A 20921-nucleotide genomic window follows, 5' to 3' on the forward strand; every position below is an offset into this window, starting at 1 on the left:
ACCATTATTACAATTTTAAAAAATGCACTTATGGAAAATGCTATACATTTTTCAAAAATATATATCCAAGCACAGTAGCATGAATTCCTATGGGGGCTGAGGATGAGGCATGGGAGTAGGGGTGAGGAAAATGAGAAAAAAGAATACAAGAGAGGCGTCTTTAAAGAGTTTAATTACTCCAACTCTGCACCTGAAGTCTAAACGGGGTGAAGGAGGAGGGAGAGGGAGAAAGAGAGAGAGGGAGAAGGAAAGGGAAGAGAAAGGGTCTTTAGACATGACCCCCAGATACAGGCAGATTTTCATGATGTGGCTCCACATACGTTTTTCCAGGGTACCTCGACCTCTGCACCCTATTTTCCTCACCACTAGTGACTGAACCCTTTGGGGGCAGGGTCTGTGTTTTCTCTACCTTAGTTTTCCCCGTGTCCTGCACACAGTAGCTGCGTCGTAAGGGTTGGAATCGACTCGAATTGGGATTATTTCTTGTTCCCGTGACCGAGTCACTTTGTGACAGAGGGCAGAGGGAGGCTGCCGGTCTTTCCTTCATCCAGAACCCTCTGATCCACATCTCCTTCTAAGCGTCAGTCCTTGGTTCCCCGTTATCTGCTTCCGGGTCGTGCCTTGCATCTCCTTTCTCGGGTGTTGCTAACTTCTGCGCACGCCCTGGGACTCCTCCCAGCGGCCCAGAGGCACCGCCCCTCATCTCCCTGGTCCCGCCCTTTACGGGATATTTGCGTGCGACTCTGAGGAACACCGCCCAGGCGCCGGCCTCGGAGGCTCCACCCCTTTCGAACATTCGCTAGTGCCTCCAGAGGGCATGGCGGTTGCTCGGAGACCGGAGGACGCGCCGAGCGGCGGGTTTCCGCCCCCTGCACGGGATAGAAATAACTTGGCGCCGTTTTAGACGCTGGGGGCGGTGCACAGCCCCTTCCTCAGACTCCGGCCCAGCTTGCGCGTTCTCCACAGCGGCCTCTGAGGCGACCCGCAGAGCGCGTCAGGATGGCCGAGGTCAGAAGTCAGCGCCCCTCTTTCTGTCGCGTCTCGTTCGACCCCTCCCCGTCGTCTCTCTTCTGCTATCCCTTGTCACATCCAATGATTCCGAATATTCCCCCAGTCAACATCCTGTCCCCAGCCGCAGCCGCATCCCCCTCCCCCTTTCCTGTTGGCTCTGGCTCCATTATCTCTTGTCCCTCCTTCCATTGGGTGGACCCCCCCGCCCCCCACACCACCCTATTAAACTGGCGCGGTGCTAAGTGCCGTAGGAAATGCATAGCTTTCCACACTCACACATGACAGGCCCCCACCCCTAGATTTTGAGCCATAAGGTGATACCACAAGAGAGATACACACAGAAATATTGATGTCTGGCTGACTGGGAGGCCCTGGAAGAAGGCTTCATAAATACCCAGTGTCACTGCTGTTCACTGACCCTTGACCACCTGTCATACCACGATTCCCTATCATCTGATCACCTGCTATGACACATCTTCATTAAGCTTTTCAGCCCATCGCCACTGCCCTGTGTTGTCACTGACCACTGTTTTACTATCTTAAGCCCTGCATTCACTTCCCCACTTTGTAGCACACCCCAACTTGAGTCTCACCGATGAGAGGTTATTTCTGCAACCCTTTAGTGACCCCTTGCCTGTCCATTAGCACCCTCATTTATAACCTGCACAACCTCAGGTCCCTGCCATCACTTGCCAGTCACCGTCTTCATCCATTATGGCCCTAATGCAAATCCTTTATCACCCCATCAGAGCCCTTCCCCATATTATCCTTCACATGGTCAGTCCCAGACAGGATCAGCTACACAGTTTGTGGGGCTCAAGGAAAGATGAAAATGCAGAGCCTCTTGTTAAGCAAATTATTAAGAATTTCAGCAGAGCATTAAACCAAGGGCAGGGCACTTCTGAGCAAGGAGCCCCGTGCAACTGAACAGTTCACACACCCATGAAGCCAGCCCTGGTCCCAGCTTCGGTCACCACCATCATGCCCCCACCCCTGTTCCAGTTCCTTCTCTGGTCTCCTCTACACCATTCACATCCCCTCATCATTCCATCTCCTCCACATCTAGTCCCCCCCTTGCAAACTCCATCTTCCTGTGGTCAACAACTCTCTCCTTTCCTTATCATACAATCCCTCTCATACTCTCCATCTTCCTCCCTCTCCAGACTCCATCACTGTCATCTCTCTCTTACATCCATCCTGCTTGGCCACATTTCTTATTTCCGGTACCCACACTCATTCATATCTCTTTTCTTCCCATTTCCTCCTCCTGCTCCTAGTTTAATTTTTCCATTATTTCCTTTTGAGTATTTTCTCCTTTTCTCCCCCACTAGTCATCTTGGTTTATTTCATTCTTCTTCATTTTCCCTATGTAAGCCCCAGATACAAATACTATAAACTAATTATTTCCCAGTCTCTCTTCCCTTTCACAATCTCCTGTCGTTCCTTCATTTCTTTTATTTTTATTTTCAATTGACCTCAGCCAAGTTTTCCTCACCTCTGCTTTCGTAAGTTGGCGTTTCCACGCTGGCCTCATTTTTCACTGCAGCTCTCTTTTCCTTTTTCCTTTTCCTTCTCCTCACTAATTGGTACTCCCAGCACCTAGAACATCGCCTGGCTAATCGTAAACACTCAGTAGGTAGGTGTTGTATGAGGGAGCATCACAGTTCCTTTCTGATCAACTCCTGTTGAAATCATGCTTCTGAATTAGATAGCATTATATGCTATAGCAGTGTAGATCCCAGCTGGTTACTGGTCACAGCTAAGAGATTATTTTTGCTTTGCTTTTAATAGCGGTATATTTTAAAATGGCAACATAAACAAATCTCTTCTGTTCATAAAAGTTTCTTTAAAACTTTTCTTTCTTTGACATTTTTCCATTCCTGTGCTAAGTGCCAAGTGTACAGGGAAAACCTTTCCTGTGAACAAATCATTAGGCTAGTGATCAAGTGATGACATTAATACCATTTACAGGGATGGAACCTAGAATATTGCTGTGATAAATGTTTGTGTGTGTTCATGTTTAGCATCAACAAGGGAAAAGTACAGAGCAGCAGCACCATTCCTTAATATGATTTTTCCTCCTTTGTGGAATCGCTATATTGTGATCTTTGCGATAATCTGCTTTTTAGTCAGGAAGAAAACCTCTGTTGAGTTTAACGTTAGTACTAATGCTGTTATACAAAATGTTATATAGATATGCTTGTGACTCCACATCTGTTTTAAGATGTGGACTCTGTTTTGTTTGCATATCATATTTAGAAGTGTAATCAAGAGTACAAGTGTTTTTTTTTAAAATAAATTTATTGTATTTATTTATTTTGGCTGCATTGGGTCTTCGTTGCTGCACGCGGGCTTTCTCTAGTTGTGGCGAGCGTGAACTACTCTTCGTTGTGGTCCACGGGCTTCTTATTGCCGTGGCTTCTCTTGTTGCGGAGCATGGGCTCTAGGCACATGGGCTTCAGTAGCTGCAGCACATGGGCTCAGTACTTGTGGCTCGTGGGCTCTAGAACGCAGGCTCAGTTGTTGTGGTACACGGGCTCAGTTGTTCCGCGGCATGTGGGATCTTCCCGGACCAGGGATTGAACCTGTGTCCCCTGCATTGGCAGGTGGATTCTTAACCACTGCGCCACCAGGGAAGCCCCAGTACAAGTGTTTTTGAACAGCAAGAATATGTAGACTTTCTCCACGTTGGGCAAGGCAGGCTTGTCAAAGCAGAAGGTAAACTAGACTACTTACCCAAAATCTTCAGGGTGAGTTTGAATTTTACTTTATTATTGGGATTAGAGATTGTCTCAGTTAATTTCTTTGATTAGCAGTGGAGTTTTTTTTTTGATTTTTGTTTTTGTTTGTTTTAATTAATTTTTATTGGAGTATAGTTGATTTACAATGTTGTGTTAGTTTTGGGTGTACAGCAAAGTGAGTCAGTTATACATATACATATATCCACTCTTTTTAGATTCTTTTCCCATATAGGTCATTACAGAGTATTGAGTAGAGTTCCCTGTGCTATACAGTAGGTCCTTATTAGCTATCTATTTTATATATAGTAGTGTGTATATGTCAATCCTAATCTCCCACTTTATCCCTCCCCACCCTCTTTCCCCCCTGGTAACCATAAGTTTGTTTTCTACATCTGTGGCTCTATTTATGTTTTGTAAATAGGTTTATTTGTATCATTTTTTGGATTCCACATGTAGGTGCTATCATATGATATTTGTCTTTCTCTGTCTGACTTAACTCAGTATGATAATCTCCAGGTACCTCCATGTTGTTGCAAATGGCATTATTTCATTCTTTTTTATGGCTGAGTAGTATTCCATTGTATATATGTACCACTTCTTGTTTATCCATTCCTCTGTTGATGGACATTTAGGTTGCAGAAGCATGTCCTGGCTGTTGTAATTAGTGCTGCAGTGAACACTGGGGTGCATGTATCTTTTCAAATTCTGGTTTTCTTCGGATATATGCCCAGGAGTGGAATTGCTGGATCATATGGTAGCTCTATTTTTAGTTTTTTTAAGGAACCTCCATACTGTTCTCCATAGTGGCTGTATCAATTTACATGCCCACCAACAGTGTTAGCAATAGAGTTTTTATGGTAAAGTCCTTTTTAGTGTAGAATATCAAAGCATAATGTCGCAAACATAAATAAGACCTTTCAAACCTTATCAGTTCTTTGCTCAAAAGGCTAAGTGATTACCTGTGGCTTCCAGAATAATTCACTCTGTATTCCCTAGAATGCCATTCGAGGCCTCCAGTCTGTCCCTAACTCCCTGTCTAGTCTCCTTCCTTCTCCCTGTCGTATTTCTTGTACTTTAAGCTAACTTGAGCTTCTTAACCAATCTCAAATCCTAGATACCTGCTTGTCCCTGAGCCTTTGATCAAGCTTTGCCATGGGCCAGGAATGCCCTTTCTCTTCACATCTACCTGTGAAAACTCCAGTCTCCCTTTTGTGCCTGCTCAAATGCCACTTCCTTTATGAAATTTGCTTTAATTCTTGCTGCTGGGAGTAATTCCATCTTCCTATAGGTTCTTGTAGAACTCTGAATCCATTTTATGGCAGGTATCAAATTCTATACTTCCATTTTCTGCCCACATACCGCATCAGCTCTTCAGGTATATATTTCCTATGGGAAGGCTGTGTAGTCCTTACTTTGATATCTCCTCCAGCCTCCGTCATTCCAACTTACATACAGCAGATGTTCAATCAGTATTTTCTGAGTAAATATATTAACCATACTCATTCTTTTTTTATTATTATCGTGCTGTATGTAGTAAGAAGTAGGGCATCTGTAACATAGTGCCACAAACTGGATGGCTTAACAGCAGAAATTTATTATTTCACAGTTCTGGAGGCCTTGAAGTCTGAAATCAAGGTGTCCGCAGAGCCATGGTCTGAGACTGAGTAAAATCTTTCCTTGCTTCTTCCTAGCTTTTGGTGGTAGCCAGCAACCCTTAGCTTTCCTTGGCTTGCGGCTGTACCAGCCTAATCTCTGCCTTCACTGGTCACATGGAGTTCTCGTGTGGGGGGGGTAGGGTGTGTTTGTATCCAAATGCCATGCCCTTTCCTTTCTTAATTGAGTTATAATTGACATGTAACATTGTATTAGTTTTAGGTGTACGACGTAATGATTTGATATATGTATACATTTCTTTTTTCTTTTTCTTTTTTTTTTTTTTTGGCTGCGTGGCATGTGGGATCTTAATTCCCCGACCAGGGATCGAACCTGTGCCCCCTGCATTGGGAGCTCGGAGTCTTAACCACTGGACCGCCAGGGGAGTTCCATATATGTATACATTTTGAAGCGATTACCACAATAAGTTTAGTTAACATCCATCACACCACATAGTTACAAATTTTCCCCCTTTTTATAAAGACACCAATCATATGGTATTAGGACCCACCCTACTCCAGACCTTAACTAATTGTATATGTAATGACTCTATTTCCAAATAAGGTCACATTCACAGTTACTGGGGGTTAGGACTTCAACATATCTTTCTAGGTGACACAATTCAACCCATAACATTAGGGAAATAAGAATTCATATATAACCATATAGTCCTGGGTTATCATCTAAGTCGTAGTCAGGCTTGCTTGAATTACATCTGTATGTCTGGGCTTACATTTTAAATAATTTGCTGCCCAGCTAATCATGGAAAGCAAATGTGGAGAAGGCCCATGACCATTGCCCAGGGGACATTTCAAAATTCCTGTGGAGATGAACTAGGCTAATTTTTTAAGGGGTAAAAATGATGGAATATTTTTAAAGAGAATATTCCATATTCTGGATGGGTTCCACCGTAAGTGTAGTTTCATGGTATCTATATTATGTCTGACCTCAACATATTGTGGCTTCCCTCTGCAGTCCTGGGGGCAGTGAGAAGCAGGCTTGGAATAATCATAATAGCTCTCGAAATTTATTGAGTACCTTCTGTTTGCGGGCACTTGGCTAAGTGTTTAACGTGAATTATCCCATTTAATCTAATCCTTAACACTATGTGGTAGGAAATATTACTATCCCAGTGCTATGTATACATATACACAGGTATCAGGGGATGAACAAGGAGCCTTCCCATCATATAGCCTTACATTGTGTGCTTGTCAGTGGCTTTTATTTTGCTCGTACGAAGGTCTTTTATTCACGAATAATAACAGTCATTCCTGAATAGTGATGGGGTAAATATTTCAATCTTCATTCCCATCTTTGCCCTTTTGAACAGGAAAAGAGTGAAAAACTAGTGCTGGAGGAAACTGCGTATGAAGAAATAGAAAGGGATTTTCAGGAAGTTCTCAGTGAACTTTCAGGAGACAAAAGTTTGGAGAGATTTAGGGTTGAATATGAGAAGCTTCATGCTGTCATGAAAAAGTCTTATGACAATGAAAAGCGTCTGATGGCCAAGTGCAGAGAGCTGAATGCGGAGATCGTGGTTAATTCCGCGAAGGTCGCCACTGCCCTGAAGCTCTCTCAGGATGATCAGACCACCATCACATCCCTGAAGAAGGTCAGTGATCTTCTAGAAATGGAGCCAATGGCGAGCTTTCATAAATGCATCCTGTACTTAAAACATCATCCTTTCATTATATTGGCAGCTCTAGGCTGGTAGTAAAAGAGTTATTAAGTCAAAATTTACATGATTTATATATTCATTAAGCCTAGGGAATAATGTTAATTTTCAAAGAATTTAATTAGCTTGAGTGAATTTCACAATGCAGAAAATAAGGTAGAACCTTACTGGCTTGGTTTCTAAGAAATACTGTGTTCACAAAAACAATTGGCCATAAGTAAGTATAGTATTAAGAATATCAGTATGTCTTGTTTGACCCAAGATAAGTAATTAAATATCTTATGATGATAGCTTGTAAAAGATCTTTTCATATTTCTACGTTTTCCAATGTATTAGGAGAGGTTACCTTGAGAATTTCCAGATGGTAGTTTTCATGATCTTTCCTCTTATCGCCCCTTTGCTTCTCCCTTGATCGTCCCAGTTCCTCATAATGCGAGAACAGGGATTCAGTCTGGGAGGGATATTGAGGAAGTATGGCTTTTTTTTACACTTTATTTTTTCATCCTCAAGTGTGTTGCATTATTTTGAAGGTGAAACACAAATGTTCCTTGTAGATTGCAGGGTGATAAGAGGTTAAGATATTTTAATTTATAATTGAAACCCTAGTGCTGAGAAATAATTTGCAATTTTTTAGATAATTCCCTTGATATCATGCAATTAAACATACCCCAATTCTAATGAAGTTCCGAGACTAGTGCAAAATGTAACTTACCTGTTTTCTTAGGAACCACTATTTTTAGTGTCTTTTTCTCTCCATTGTTATTTTCTTCTTCTCCTTGCAAAATACCAATATAAGAAGGCTTTAAATCATGTTATGATGAGAAAAGACCCCACTTTTTATTGTAAATTAAAAAGCTGGAAATGGAAGTCATGAATTGATTAAAATATAATTGGTGAATTTGCTTTGGACAAGACTCCATATAATCATATTTCATTTAAATATCCTTCATTTGTTTTGCCAAAAATAGTATATATGGTTGCTACAGAAAAACATACCCCTTAAACTGACATTTTGTTTGGAATCACTAAATTATGTGCTGCAGTTACCCAAGAATCATCTCTCTCTCTCTCTAATGTAATAGCATGAATTTATTTAATTAAATAATTTCTTCCACTCATTTTATTCCTTGTCAACATAAAAGAATATTTTCACCTTAAGCATATAGAGTCTTACCTGTATAAAAGGACTCACATTGCACTTGATGAAATTTTGCAAGAAAATTAAGTGGCAGGGCAAAACTCAAGGCTGTTGCAACATTTACTGTCCTTCGTCCGTGTACTCGAATGGCTGTAATTCACTTTTAAGTATTTCTGTTAATATTCCACTTTGTATTCAGAATAGTTTTGTTTTTCCCCTATAGTTTTGTTTATCCCCAGCATTTGATGAGAAGGCCTGGGCTTGGGTTTCTGGAAATGGGAATTATCAAGGCTGTTGTGTACAATTAGGACAGCCAAGACCTCATATCTATGGATGGCTCTAAAGTTCACCTTGCCATCCAGGAGCTCACTTGGGGCCTGAGGGCAAAATATATTTTTAATATGGAATCTATCAAGAGCTTCAAATTTAGGACTTGGATCCAAGACAATTCCTTATGTGAAAAAGCTTTTTTTTTTTTTTTTTTCCTATAAAATATCCGGACTTGGACAGCACATAAGCTTTCATTTTCGATTTTGTAAACCTATCTTAACATCTTTACTAGAAATAATACCATTAGTTATAGCAGCCCCTGCAGTATGTGAGCCCTGTGGCCACATTTACCTACACAAGAGAAAATATCCTTTGCCAGTATCCCTCTTTAAAACTGCTTTTAGTATTGACTAACTCATGTTGAACAATGCAGTAAGTCAATATACATTTAATACATAGTGTATAATGTGTAATCTTCTTTCCCCATAAATAGCTTCTATAACGTAGTTGTTTTATTATTCTATTTATTCAATTTAGCTTGCATCTGGGACCTAGTTTGGTTTTTCTCACTGATATCCCATGACCCACCTAGGAAATTGAAAAGGCTTGGAAGATGGTGGACTCAGCCTATGACAAAGAGCAGAAGGCAAAGGAGACGATTCTTGCCCTAAAAGAGGAAATAGTGAACCTAACCAAACTAGTCGAGCAAGGGTCTGGACTCTCCATGGACCAGGATAGCAAGTAGGTCATAGCCGTCTCGATTCATGTTGAACTTGCTTTTGCAGAGGCCACCTTCTTCAACAGACAGCCTGGGGCTTGCCGGTACCGTCTTGAATGTTCTTTGTGAATGCAAGACTCCACTTTGTTGGGTTCCCAGAGATAGTTTTCTGTCTATTGCCGTTTCTTTCTTTTTAATACTCCCTTTCTCCACACCCAAGAACTTCTAATTCATAACTTCTAATTCCAAACTTCTGGCTCTATAAAATCAGTGCTACAGTTTTAAAATGAGTAAAGATTTTAAGTTTATTTCTCTCAAACTTGTGTGGAATGGCTGACTTTCTACCCAGATTCCCAGCCCCTCCCATACACCCCCTGCCCCATGATTAGCCATATCACTATCCTTCCTACCACCTCAGATTCTAGGCCAGAAAACAGTTGCTCTTCACACTTGTTACTCCTTCATCCCTTAAAGCCTCGTCTTGTTGACTCAGTCTTCTAAACATCACTTCATTCTTCCCCTCCCCACTATCAGCAGTGGGTCCCCCGTTCTCTGCTGGATTTGGCGGTAGACTCCTAACTGTTCTCCCTGCCTTTGAGGAGACATCTCCCCTCTTTACCATCTTCCATACCAGACTTAGTCTTCTAAAACATGTAACTACATGCTTCCATCTCCAGCATATGCACCTTCGACAGCTACCCATTTCCTAAGGATAAAGCCCAAAGTCTTGAACATGTCTTGCAGAGCCCTTCGTAGATCTGCCCCAGTTAGCCTTGCTAGACTCACGTCCAGCAGCACCATGCTTGCTCATGCCTCCATGCCTTTGGACATACTGTTTTCTATGCCAGGGATCCTTTTTCTTCCCTTCTCCACTTAGTAAACAACTATTCATCCTTCAAGACCTATCTTAAACACCATCTTAACTTTATCACCGTCAGCATCTCTGTTCCAACTTCCTCCCAAGCCTCAGACCCAGTGACCAGGCAGAAGAGTCTTTGTGTTCCCTGTTTCCCTAGGACCCAACATCTCCCTCAAGTATGGCACTGATCACATGGTACTGAAATTATTTGCGCTTCTCTGCCCATTAAGCTGTAAACTCCTTGAGGGAAGACATCTATCTTTACCTTCCCTCTAGGAATCTAGCACTCTGTAGGGCATGCAAAACCTTGCATTAATTAATGAACCAGGAATGAGCATACACTTCCTTAGGCATCCTTAACTAAATCTACCTGCTGTCTAGGTTTCTTATACTTTCTAGATACGTTTATCGAATGTTGAATAGGTAAAATAAACAGAAGATGTGGTGTTCATAATAATGGACTCTTTTCTTATTAAAGAAGTCATACGGGCTTCCCTGGTGGCGCAGTGGTTGAGAATCTGCCTGCCAATGCAGGGGACACGGGTTCGAGCCCTGGTCTGGGAAGATCCCACATGCCGCGGAGCGACTAAGCCCGTGAGCCACAATTGCTGAGCCTGCGCGTCTGGAGCCTGTGCTCCGCAACGGGAGAGGCCACGATAGTGAGAGGCCCGTGCACCGCGATGAGGAGTGGTCCCCACTTGCCGCAACTGGAGAAAGCCCTCACACAGAAACGAAGACCCAACACAGCCATAAATAAATAAATAAATAAAATTAAAAAAAAAAAAAAAAAAAAAAAAAGAAGTCATACACGATCAGAGCAACTATTGAAGAGCAACATGAGGGAACTGATTTGGTTAGGAGGAGTTTTAATGAAAATCAGAACATGATGAGGAGGAGAACTGATGAAACAATCCAACTCAGAATTTTGTCTTCAGCAGTGCGCTTAGGTGTAGCTGTCTGTCTTTACAGTAACCTTAGAATTTAAGGTCTTGTTTATGGAGAAGAGTTTGCGGTTTTGAAGGTTCTTAATTAAACAATTATATCAAAGTTGTTGGTCAATACATATTATCGAATTACTGTGTTTCCAACAGTCGTTTGATGTCTGTCAGCTGCAAGTGTCTCAAATGCAAGTTTTCTGCTTTCTCAGCTCTAAAGTAGCTGCCTTGTTCTAGATGAATTCTGCTGCACAGGTCCTATCAGACATAGTTTTTCTACTTTCAAAATGAATACTACAGGGATGTGGAAAGCAAGGAGTAGAAATCAGCCCCCCAACTCTTCCACCCTAAATGTCACTCCTCAGAGATAACCAGTTATCAATTTGATGCCTATTTTTCTGGACTTCTATAAAAATGCCTATAGTACACACACACACACACACACACACACACACACACACACACAGACTGTAATTGCTTAAAAATAAGAAAAGGGGTCATATTATGCATATTATTATTGGAACATCCTCTTTTTCAGTTAAAAACTCAGAAACAGCTCCCACGTCAGGGCATAAAGATCTTTCTCTTTCACACCTGAATAGTGTTGATCCTTGACCATAAGTCTTTCCCATGAAAACGAGTTCAGAGGATGGTAAGGAGGCTCCCCGAGCAGATGGCCATTTAGTCTGACTCCCGTGTTCTTCCTTTTTAGTATCCGAGATTTGCTGAAGTTCAAAGAAGAAGTGACAAAGGAGCGAGACCAACTCTTGTCGGAAGTGGTGAAATTACGAGAGGCCTTAGCTCAGACCACTGAACAACAACAAGAAATGGAGCGGTCCAGGGAAGAGGCAGAGCTGGCCATCAGTCAGGTCTGCTGTGACACGGAGAGCAAGACAAAGGACCATTACCTTCCAGAAGGAGGTTTTGTCCTTCTCCAGGCTCCCTTTGGGTCTTGTTCCTTTCTTAGATTTACGACCCTCCCTCCCCCTTCCCCCGGCCCCCCTGCCCCCGGGCCCCGTCACCAAATGAAGCATCCATTGTTTTGCTTGTTTCTCTGGTTTGTTTTTGGAAGAGCAGTTTTACTTGAGTCATTCTCTGTCTGAGATGTTACGAAGATAGGGCACTGCTTACATTTCTGGCCCAAGAAGTTGTCCCCTGTGACAGCCAGGGCGCCCTGCACCTGGGGGTGGTGAAAGCACTTCCCCTGGCCTTTCTCCTGTGTAAGGAAGCCACCTAGCTGAATCATTCTGAATACTTTTCTGTAAAACCAGAAGTCGAATAGATGGTACACAAGCTCAGGCTTGAAGAGAAAAACAGGAGACTCCTTTGATCATGAGACAGGAGGAGGACTTTTCATAGAATTTGGCTATCATGATAAAACTGTAGTAATTTGTTTAGCAATATCCAGGACTCATGGAAAATACACTTTCATATTTAGGGTAGCTGGCTACATTTTATTTAGTTTCTGTTGATGGAGAATTAGATGAATTCTTTCCATGTTTGACTTCCCTAGAATTCTGGGCTTCCGTATTTAACTGGATTTAATACCTTTCTCTGTGGATTCGTTCCCACCATCAGGGTGGCTGTTTGGTGCCAAGGCTCTGAAAAACAATACAGAATATTCTTGAAAAGTTTGAACATTGCAGTTCAAAGATGACTCTCCTACAGGAGAAATACTACTCCAGAGTCATTGCCCTGAAAATATCTGAGAAAGGGAGAAGCTCGGCTGGTCGAGACCCATCCTAAGGGGCTCATCGCCCGCACCCCATCCCCCATCGTCCTTTCTGTGCCTGTAGTTCCAACAAGAAATCCAGCAACATCAGAACGAAGCTTTGCGGGAGACTCGGAAGAAAGAAAAACTAGAGAAAGAGCTCAAGCAGATGCAGACGGACATGGACACCAGGCAAACGGAAACCAAGGCCCTGCAGCAGTACGTGCAGAAGAGCAAGGAGGAGCTTCAGAAGCTGGCGCAGCAGCTGAAGGAGCAGAAGGTGGGCTGGGCAGGGCTGCGCCACGGGGCCTGGCCGAACAGGAGCGGGGAGTTTAGAGTGTTCTCTGGAAAGCAGCAAACTCCCTTCACCGCAGATGTTGGTGGATGTTGGTAACACAGCGCGTAGCACTATACTGCGTTTGGTCTTTGAATGGCTCTTATGGGTAGATATGCTCTATCCCCCCCCATCCCCCTCCTGCCGTGCTCCAACAGGTTAATCTCTTAATCTCTTTTTATCCTTTTATTGATGTGTAACCTACACATAGAAAAGTGTGTAAGTCACAAGTATACAGCTTGATGAATTTTCTCCCCTTGAACACGTCTTGGTTACCCGCACCTAGCCTGAGAAATAGCACCCCGGGAGCCTCCTCGTGCTCCTTCCCAGTCACTCTCTCCCCCAAAGGTCAGCGCTCTTCTGAATTCTAAGCAGAGGTTAGTTTTGCCTGCTTTTGTACTTTACAGAAATTAAATTATACAGGATGTACTCTTTTGTGTCTAACATCTTTCTCCTAACATCCTGTTTTTGAGATTCACTTATGTTGTTGCCACATAGTTATAGAACCACACTATCCAATATGGTAGCCACTAGCCACATACAGCTATTTACATTTAAATTATTTGAAATTAAATAAAATTAAAAATTCAATCCCTCAGTTGCACCAGCACCATTTCAGGTGCTCCACAGCCACATGGGGCTAGTAGATACCGTATTGGACAGTGCACATAGAGAACATTTAGTTCATTGCAGAAAGTTCTATTGGACAGAGCTCAGAAGACCATTCACTCTTATTGCTCTAAGCATTCCAGCCTGTGAATATAACATGATTTATTTTTAACAGGTTTAATTTTAAGTTTCAAGTTTGGGAAACCCACACAGTCTTTATGCGTTTTAAATATGGTAATTTTTTTAAACATTTCCTCTGTAATAACAGTTTAAGGTAACACAAATGCTAGTCTGTTCTAATTTCTTAAAGAAGAACCATTTCATCTAATTGAAAAAAGTCATTTCTTGAAAATATGTTCTCTTAGGAAGTTTCCACAGTATTTTTAAGCCATACATCATTTTTCTACTTAAAAAATTAGATAGTAGAACGCATTTATTTGTCAGTTGCTTTATTAATTTTATATAAAGCCAGACATCAAATAGATAATATGCAGTGTGCAACATCCATGAAAAAAACATGTGGCTTCCTTTGAGCATGAAATTTGAGAGGCTTTTGGTTATCACGTTAAAACTATAGTACTTTGCTTAGCAACATCCAGGACCCATGGAAAATTTTATTTAGTCCCTATTGATGGGAAGTTGGATTGATTCTTTCTGTGTTTAACTTTTGCTTGAGGGGAAGTTATATATTGGAGTAAGTGTCTTCTAAGCCATCTTCTCTCTTTTTTTTTGATATCCCTCCATCTCCCTAATATTTTCCCAATAGAAATGACTTCCCAAAATATAATTCTCTGTTTTTATAAAACCTTGTCTTCTCTGAATAGTCAAGGTAGGGAAGGGGAAAATCCAACTGATACTGAAGTCAGGGAGGTAGAAATCATTCCACTACTACTCCACGGTTTTGTTTTTTTTAATTTTTTTTATTTTTTAAATATTTATTTATTTAATTGCACAGGGTCTTAGTTGTGCCATGTGAACTCTTAGTTGCAGCATGCATGTGGGATCTAGTTCCCTGACCAGGGATCGAACCCGGGCCCCCTGCATTGGGAGCGCGGAGTCCCATCCACTGTGCCACCAGGGAAGTCCCTACTCCACGGTTTTGACTTAAGTTGGATGAAGGGGAATTGTTTTGTGTTGGTGTTAGTGAATGGTTCTGTTCACGAAAATGTTGTAGGCATGCTAATGCAGGATTTGCTTCTGAAGATGTAGCTTCTGAGCCCCACAGCCGATAAAGCTCGTTTGAATCTCTAGCTCATTTGCAATGATTATAGCAATTGTTGTGTATGCGAAGCCTGCCAAATGGCAAACAGGCATTAAAATATTTATCCACCACCTGTGAACAAGACTTCCCAAGGTGCCCAGAAAAAAAAATTATGCTCTCTGTGTTATTCATTAGAAGGCATCATTTCCCTCAGCCATTTAACATTCATCATATTTGAGTGCCTTCATGCTTTCACTGGGGAGAAGGAACAATTTCTGCGAAGACAAAAAAAGTGTGGTTGCCGTGCTTGTCCCAGGAGGTCTGCGTGGCCTCCTGCGTGGAGGTGCAGCTACTGTAATCAGATTCAAAAGCGTTAACCAGCTCGTTCTGCATCTTTCAGATACTGAATGAGAGAGCTGCAAAGGAGCTGGAGCAGTTTCAGATGAGAAATGCTAAACTTCAGCAAGAGAACGAACAACATAGTTTGTTTTGTGAGCAGCTATCCCAGGAAAACCAGCAGAAGGCGTTGGAGCTCAAAGTAAACACCAAGTGACATATCTGTTCCCTTGCATGCCCTCCTTCATTCCCTATTAATATAAGTTGGCTGATGCTATTGGAGCCTTTGGTTGGATAACCTGTATTAGCCTTGGTCCTTCAGAGGCAGGTGTAAACCTACAGTGATTGCTTTATGCCCAGAAGCAGTTTGATAACTTCCATTCTTATAACATTGCTAAGCTGATTATTAATCATATGACTATGCAAATACTTTCCAAAGTGAGCTCAGATGTTCACCTCTGTAATTGAGCCTTGCAAGTAACCAGTTGCCCAGAGCTAGAAATCATTTACACATGTGAGTGGCAAAGAAGTGAGATTGTATTTCGCTACTTGTATGGAATGGGAGGGGTGGGGGGTGGACAGGTACTATTTGATGTCTACTCTTAGGACTGCAGAATCATGATTTTCACTTCTGTCCAATGTAAATTTCAAGGTATGTCTCCTGTTCTCCCTGCCCTGATTGAAGAGTGCTTGCAAATTAAGTTTGGATAACCGTTTTATACTTGGATACATATTGTCTGCCTACATGCTTAGCAGAGCGGCTTTATGTTTATCACCAATTCTGAAAAATCCACAAGCCCTACTCTAGTTATGTTAGAATACTGGGCATAAAATGAGTGACTAATCAGGAAAATACATTGATTCGAGTAGTAAATCTTAACAGTTTTTGCATCACAACACCTTTTGAGAATCTGATGAAAGCATGTGTGTGCGTGCACATACGCACGCACACACGCACACTTATTTGCACATCTTGTGTCTTGTTTTGCATGCAGTCTTAGAGGTTTACAGGATTTTTCTGAAGTCTAACCATGGGGTCTGGATTAATTTTTCTAACCATGGGGCCTGGATTAATAACTACTGAATTAGAACATCTTATTGTTTTAATGGAAAGGGGCCTTAGATGAACTAATTTGGACCCGGTAGGATCTGAGGCTGAGGAACATTTAAGCACCCCAGAAATGTTTGACTCAAAACCATTGTTTATGAGAATGCTCCAAGTTAAAGCAGAAATGAAACGACTCCTGAAGGCAAAATAATGTATTAGCCCCGAAGGTGAAATTAAAGGAAAAATGCTTATGCCAATAATTCTCTCCTTTGATGACATGCATGGGGCACCTTGAAAGATGGAATATTTTTGTTATCAGATCCTAAACCTGTGGGATTCTGCTTCTAGCAGTGATCTGAGGATAACGTGCCCAGCTAAGTGCAGCCTCTTCATTGTCAAGAACTGGGAATAATTGCTACTCTTTATTTGCAGAAGAATCACTAGTTGCTTTCCCAGTCATTTCTAAGAATGGCACATTTTTTAAAAATGAATTTTTAAAAAATTCATAAAACTTGAAATCCATAGACAAAAATCTGGTGCTTTACTTTGCTGGAATTGCTGTTTTGATACCTTTTGACATCGTGTAGACTTGCTTATTAATGCTACCCTGTCCACCTGTCCATATATACAGTCATTGACTAACATACTCTGAGGAAAGAGGGCCCCTTTTCTAACGTATGTAATTGCACTACAGTGGCCGGCCCCTTTTCTAACATATGTAATTGCACTACAGTGGACATGTGGATCCAAAAGACTCAATATTTTATAGCATGTTAATAACCTCCAAGAGAGATCACTTTGTGAGTCTATGAAATTTGCTAATCAGTACAGCATTTGTACACAAATTTCACACATTTATGATACAACTCAGCATTCTTATCTTGCTTGATTCAACAATTCCATGGTATCTTGAGGTATCAGGTTTAATCAGTCTTTTCATTGTTTTTAGCTCATATAGCCATATATTTTATTATGGCTTATATAGACTTTTTCAATTTCTCTCAAAAACCAAACAGTGTGTGTTTTGATTTAATCCCACAGAACAACTTTACACTGACATAGGAACAATGTCCTTTTATTGGTTCTGAGTTTACCATCATCCAGTCACCGGCTCTTTATTGACTGAGTGTCCCTGGTTAATCCTCTCTCACTAATCATAGGCCAAAGAGGAAGAAGTCCATCAGATGCGCCTTGACATTGGGAAGCTCAACAAAATCAGAGAACAAATCCATAAGAAATTGCACCAGGTTGAAGGTCAAAAGGGAGAAGTGGAACAGCACAAGGAAACCCTGAAAAATCAGATCTTGGGATTAGAGAGAGGTAAACCAAGAATCATTTTGTGCTTTGTTTTATTAGTTTATGAGCGTTTCATTGGTAACTAATGTCATTTGGCAACTCCATGCATGCAAACACAAACCATGCCAAATGAATTCAGTAAAACAACATTCAAACTGGTAAGTAGATAATATGGAAGAGACATCATTTTGAATACCTTGAACTTTCTTACCTTAAAAAACTCTTCGGGCTTCCCTGGTGGCGCAGTGGTTGAGAATCTGCCTGCCAATGCAGGGGACACGGGTTCGAGCCCTGGTCTGGGAAGATCCCACTTGCCGCGGAGCGACTAGGCCCGTGAGCCACAATTGCTGAGCCTGCGCGTCTGGAGCCTGTGCTCCGCAACAAGAGAGGCCATGATAGTGAGAGGCCCGCGCACCGTGATGAAGAGTGGCCCCCGCTTGCCGCAATTAGAGCCCTCGCACAGAAACGAAGACCCAACACAGCCATAAATAAATAAATAAATAAATAAAATTAAAAAAAAAAACAAAAACTCTTCAACAGGTTATACTGAGCCCAAAGTATTTTTCAGTATTTGTCAATGAAGTAAATAGCATCTATACTCTTAGGTCTGGGTTCTACATGTCTTTTCCTTCAGTCTTCTTTTTTCACAGAAGATGCGGGATAAATTCAAATGAATATTCCGCATGAGCGGTATTTGAGACAATAGTATACCCAGAATCAGTGAGACAAAAATTAATGGCTTCTAACTCCTTTCCTCTGTTAGTACTTTACCATATGGCAAACGCTTGTTTTAGCCAACTGTCACGTTGACCTGTGGAGGGAAAATTTAAGTGCCACAGGAGGCACTCTGGAGTCAGATCTACCTGGGTTCAGATCCCACCTCTATCACATTTAGCTGTTGGGGATGAAATGGCTAATATATAGAGAGCTCTTGGGACAGTGCCTAGCATACAATAAGTGCTTACTAAATGTCATCTATTGGGACTTTCCTGGCGGTCCAGTGGTTAAGACTCTGTGCGTCCACTGCAGGGGGTGTGGGTTTGATCCCTGGTCGGGGATGCATGCCGTGCAGTGCGGCCAAAATAAAAAAAAAAGTCATCTATTGTTATCCAGATATATTACCACTTATAAAAGTAATAAGAGAATACTATCTCATTCTGAAAAAGAATATAATTAAAAATAGGATATGCTAGTTAAACATGGTGTGGTAGAAACAGCTCAGAAACTTGGAGACAGAGGATCAGGGTTTGAATTCTGACTGCACCAGAAAATGTGAGGCAGGAACACCTCATTGACCTCAGCTGTAAGTTACTGACTGAGATAACATACATAGAAGCATAAAAATGTACATTGCCTCCCTAAAAGTTATGTAAAATCTAAATCTCTAGATAAGATTATTAGAAATATTTGTCACGTCTTTGAGAAGTGCAGATATTTTTCCTCCTAAGACATCGGAAATAATCTTTTACTGAGGCACAGTTGCAGCTGATATTGATAATTTCTCCATTTATTTATTCATTCAATAAATTGAGTACACACTATGTGCAGGCATTATGCTAGGCATTGGGTGCATGGAGGTTCCTGCCCTCAGGATGCTTACAGTCTAGCATGAGTTTACAATCTAATGTCTTCAATGACAGATATGAAAAAAAAAATAGAACTAGTAGAGCATGTTTTGTAACTGGCTTAGTGAATTTCCGAAAACTCTCCATATTAAAATTTCTGTATTTTTGCTGGCGATAGTTCTAAGCTTTGAAAAAAAATTTTATCCATTAAGTATTGAACCCAATCCTTCATCCTTAAATCATGTTTACAAAAGTCATCGTGCTTTCTCTTCTGGTTATTTTATAGATATCGTTAACATCATTATTTCTTCTTAGGGAGCACTTCCTTTTGATGTGCCCTGTCAGAGAGTGGCATTGGACATAATGGTTAGGAGCATGATTTCCTACCACATATGTTATGATTTCCTACCACAAAATCCAAGAAATGAACTGAAAAATTGCCAGAACTAACAAGAGTTCAACAGGGTGGCAGGTTATAAAATAAATATATAGATATCAATAGCTTTCTTTCCTACAAAGAACCAGTTACAATATATGATGGAAAATCCCCCTTTCACAATAGCAACTAAAGTAATAAAATATCTATGAATAAAGTTACCAAGATATCTGTAAGACCTATATATATAAAACACTACAGAATTCTTTTGAGGGGTATAAAAGAAGACTTGGAAAATGGACAGATACACCAAGTTCTCGATGAGAAAACTTGATATGATAAAGATATAAATCTGTCCAAATTAATCTACACGTTTAATATTTCCAATAAAAATTTCAGTGAGTTATGTTGCTTGGGACTTGAAAACTGATTCTAAGTTTCCTCCAGAAGAATAAACATGTGACAATAGCTATAAAATTCTGGAAAAGAAGAGTGAGAAGGGAGCATTTGCCTTACCAGGTGTTTAAATGTATTATAACACTTCAGTAATCAAATAGTTTAGTGAAAATGCCTGAATAAACAGATCAGTGGAGATCAGAAAGGCCGCAAAAAGACCCACGATTATCATCTAAGATAAAGGTGTCATTTCATACCAGTGTACAGTATGGATTATTAAGAAAATGGTAGTACGACAATAAACTACTTTTTGGGAAAAAAGTTAAGGTCAAATGTAGGAACAATAAAGCCAAGATGCAGAGATTTAATGAAATTAAAGGTAATTTTTTTTTTTAGCAGCCAAAGACTCTATATATGAAGGCAAATTGACTAAAATATTGCCAAAGAGTTAGTATCCTTATTATATATAAGGAGCTCTTACAAATTCACAGAAAGGTAAACAATTCATGAGAAAAATGAGCAAAGGACCAGTGTGGGCAATTTGAAAAACAGAAAAACAAATAAATGATCATTAAACAGGAAAAGTAGTCACCTTCACTACTAATCAAAGAAATGTAAATTAAATATGGACATACTGGTTTAGAAAAATGTATCAGGTTGTCGAAGATCAAAGAGAATGATAATAACAGTGGTGGTTTGGGTGTGGATTTAAACTGCTTTTAATTTTTGGAGAGAATTCGGCAGTAGGGGAGAAATGTCTTTAAAAAGAAAATCACTTTTGATCCAGAACTTCCTCTCCTAGAGGAACAAATGAACAGGAACTTTCATAGGATTATTGTTTATAATTGCAAAAAAATTTTAAAAAAAGAAGCAACTTAAATGTTAAGATGGGGATTGGCTAAATAAATTATACATTTTTATACAGTGAAATATGAAGTCATTAGAAATTCTGACGTAGATACACATTTATAATATAGAGAGGTATTTATTTTATGTTTGTTAATTATAAAACAAGTTACAAAACTGTATGTGTGGTATGATTCCCTCTT

The 20921-nt window shown here is 40.7% G+C and overlaps 1 protein-coding gene across 1 annotated transcript in view; it reads left to right on the top strand.

The window, feature by feature from the left end:
- Positions 1-817: 817 nt before the first annotated feature.
- The window catches only part of CFAP58 (cilia and flagella associated protein 58), a 109483-nt gene continuing 89379 nt past the window's right edge, over positions 818-20921 (top strand). Inside the window, exons 1-8 of the mRNA XM_068547909.1 lie at positions 818-871; positions 967-1161; positions 6736-7017; positions 9081-9229; positions 11713-11869; positions 12797-12991; positions 15256-15393; positions 17400-17559. Of these exons, the coding sequence (XP_068404010.1) occupies positions 818-871; positions 967-1161; positions 6736-7017; positions 9081-9229; positions 11713-11869; positions 12797-12991; positions 15256-15393; positions 17400-17559 (1330 nt within the window). The remainder of the gene's footprint in view (positions 872-966; positions 1162-6735; positions 7018-9080; positions 9230-11712; positions 11870-12796; positions 12992-15255; positions 15394-17399; positions 17560-20921) is intronic.

This window comes from Eschrichtius robustus, chromosome 7 (genome assembly GCF_028021215.1).
Source record: "Eschrichtius robustus isolate mEscRob2 chromosome 7, mEscRob2.pri, whole genome shotgun sequence".
Taxonomy (NCBI): domain Eukaryota; kingdom Metazoa; phylum Chordata; class Mammalia; order Artiodactyla; family Eschrichtiidae; genus Eschrichtius; species Eschrichtius robustus.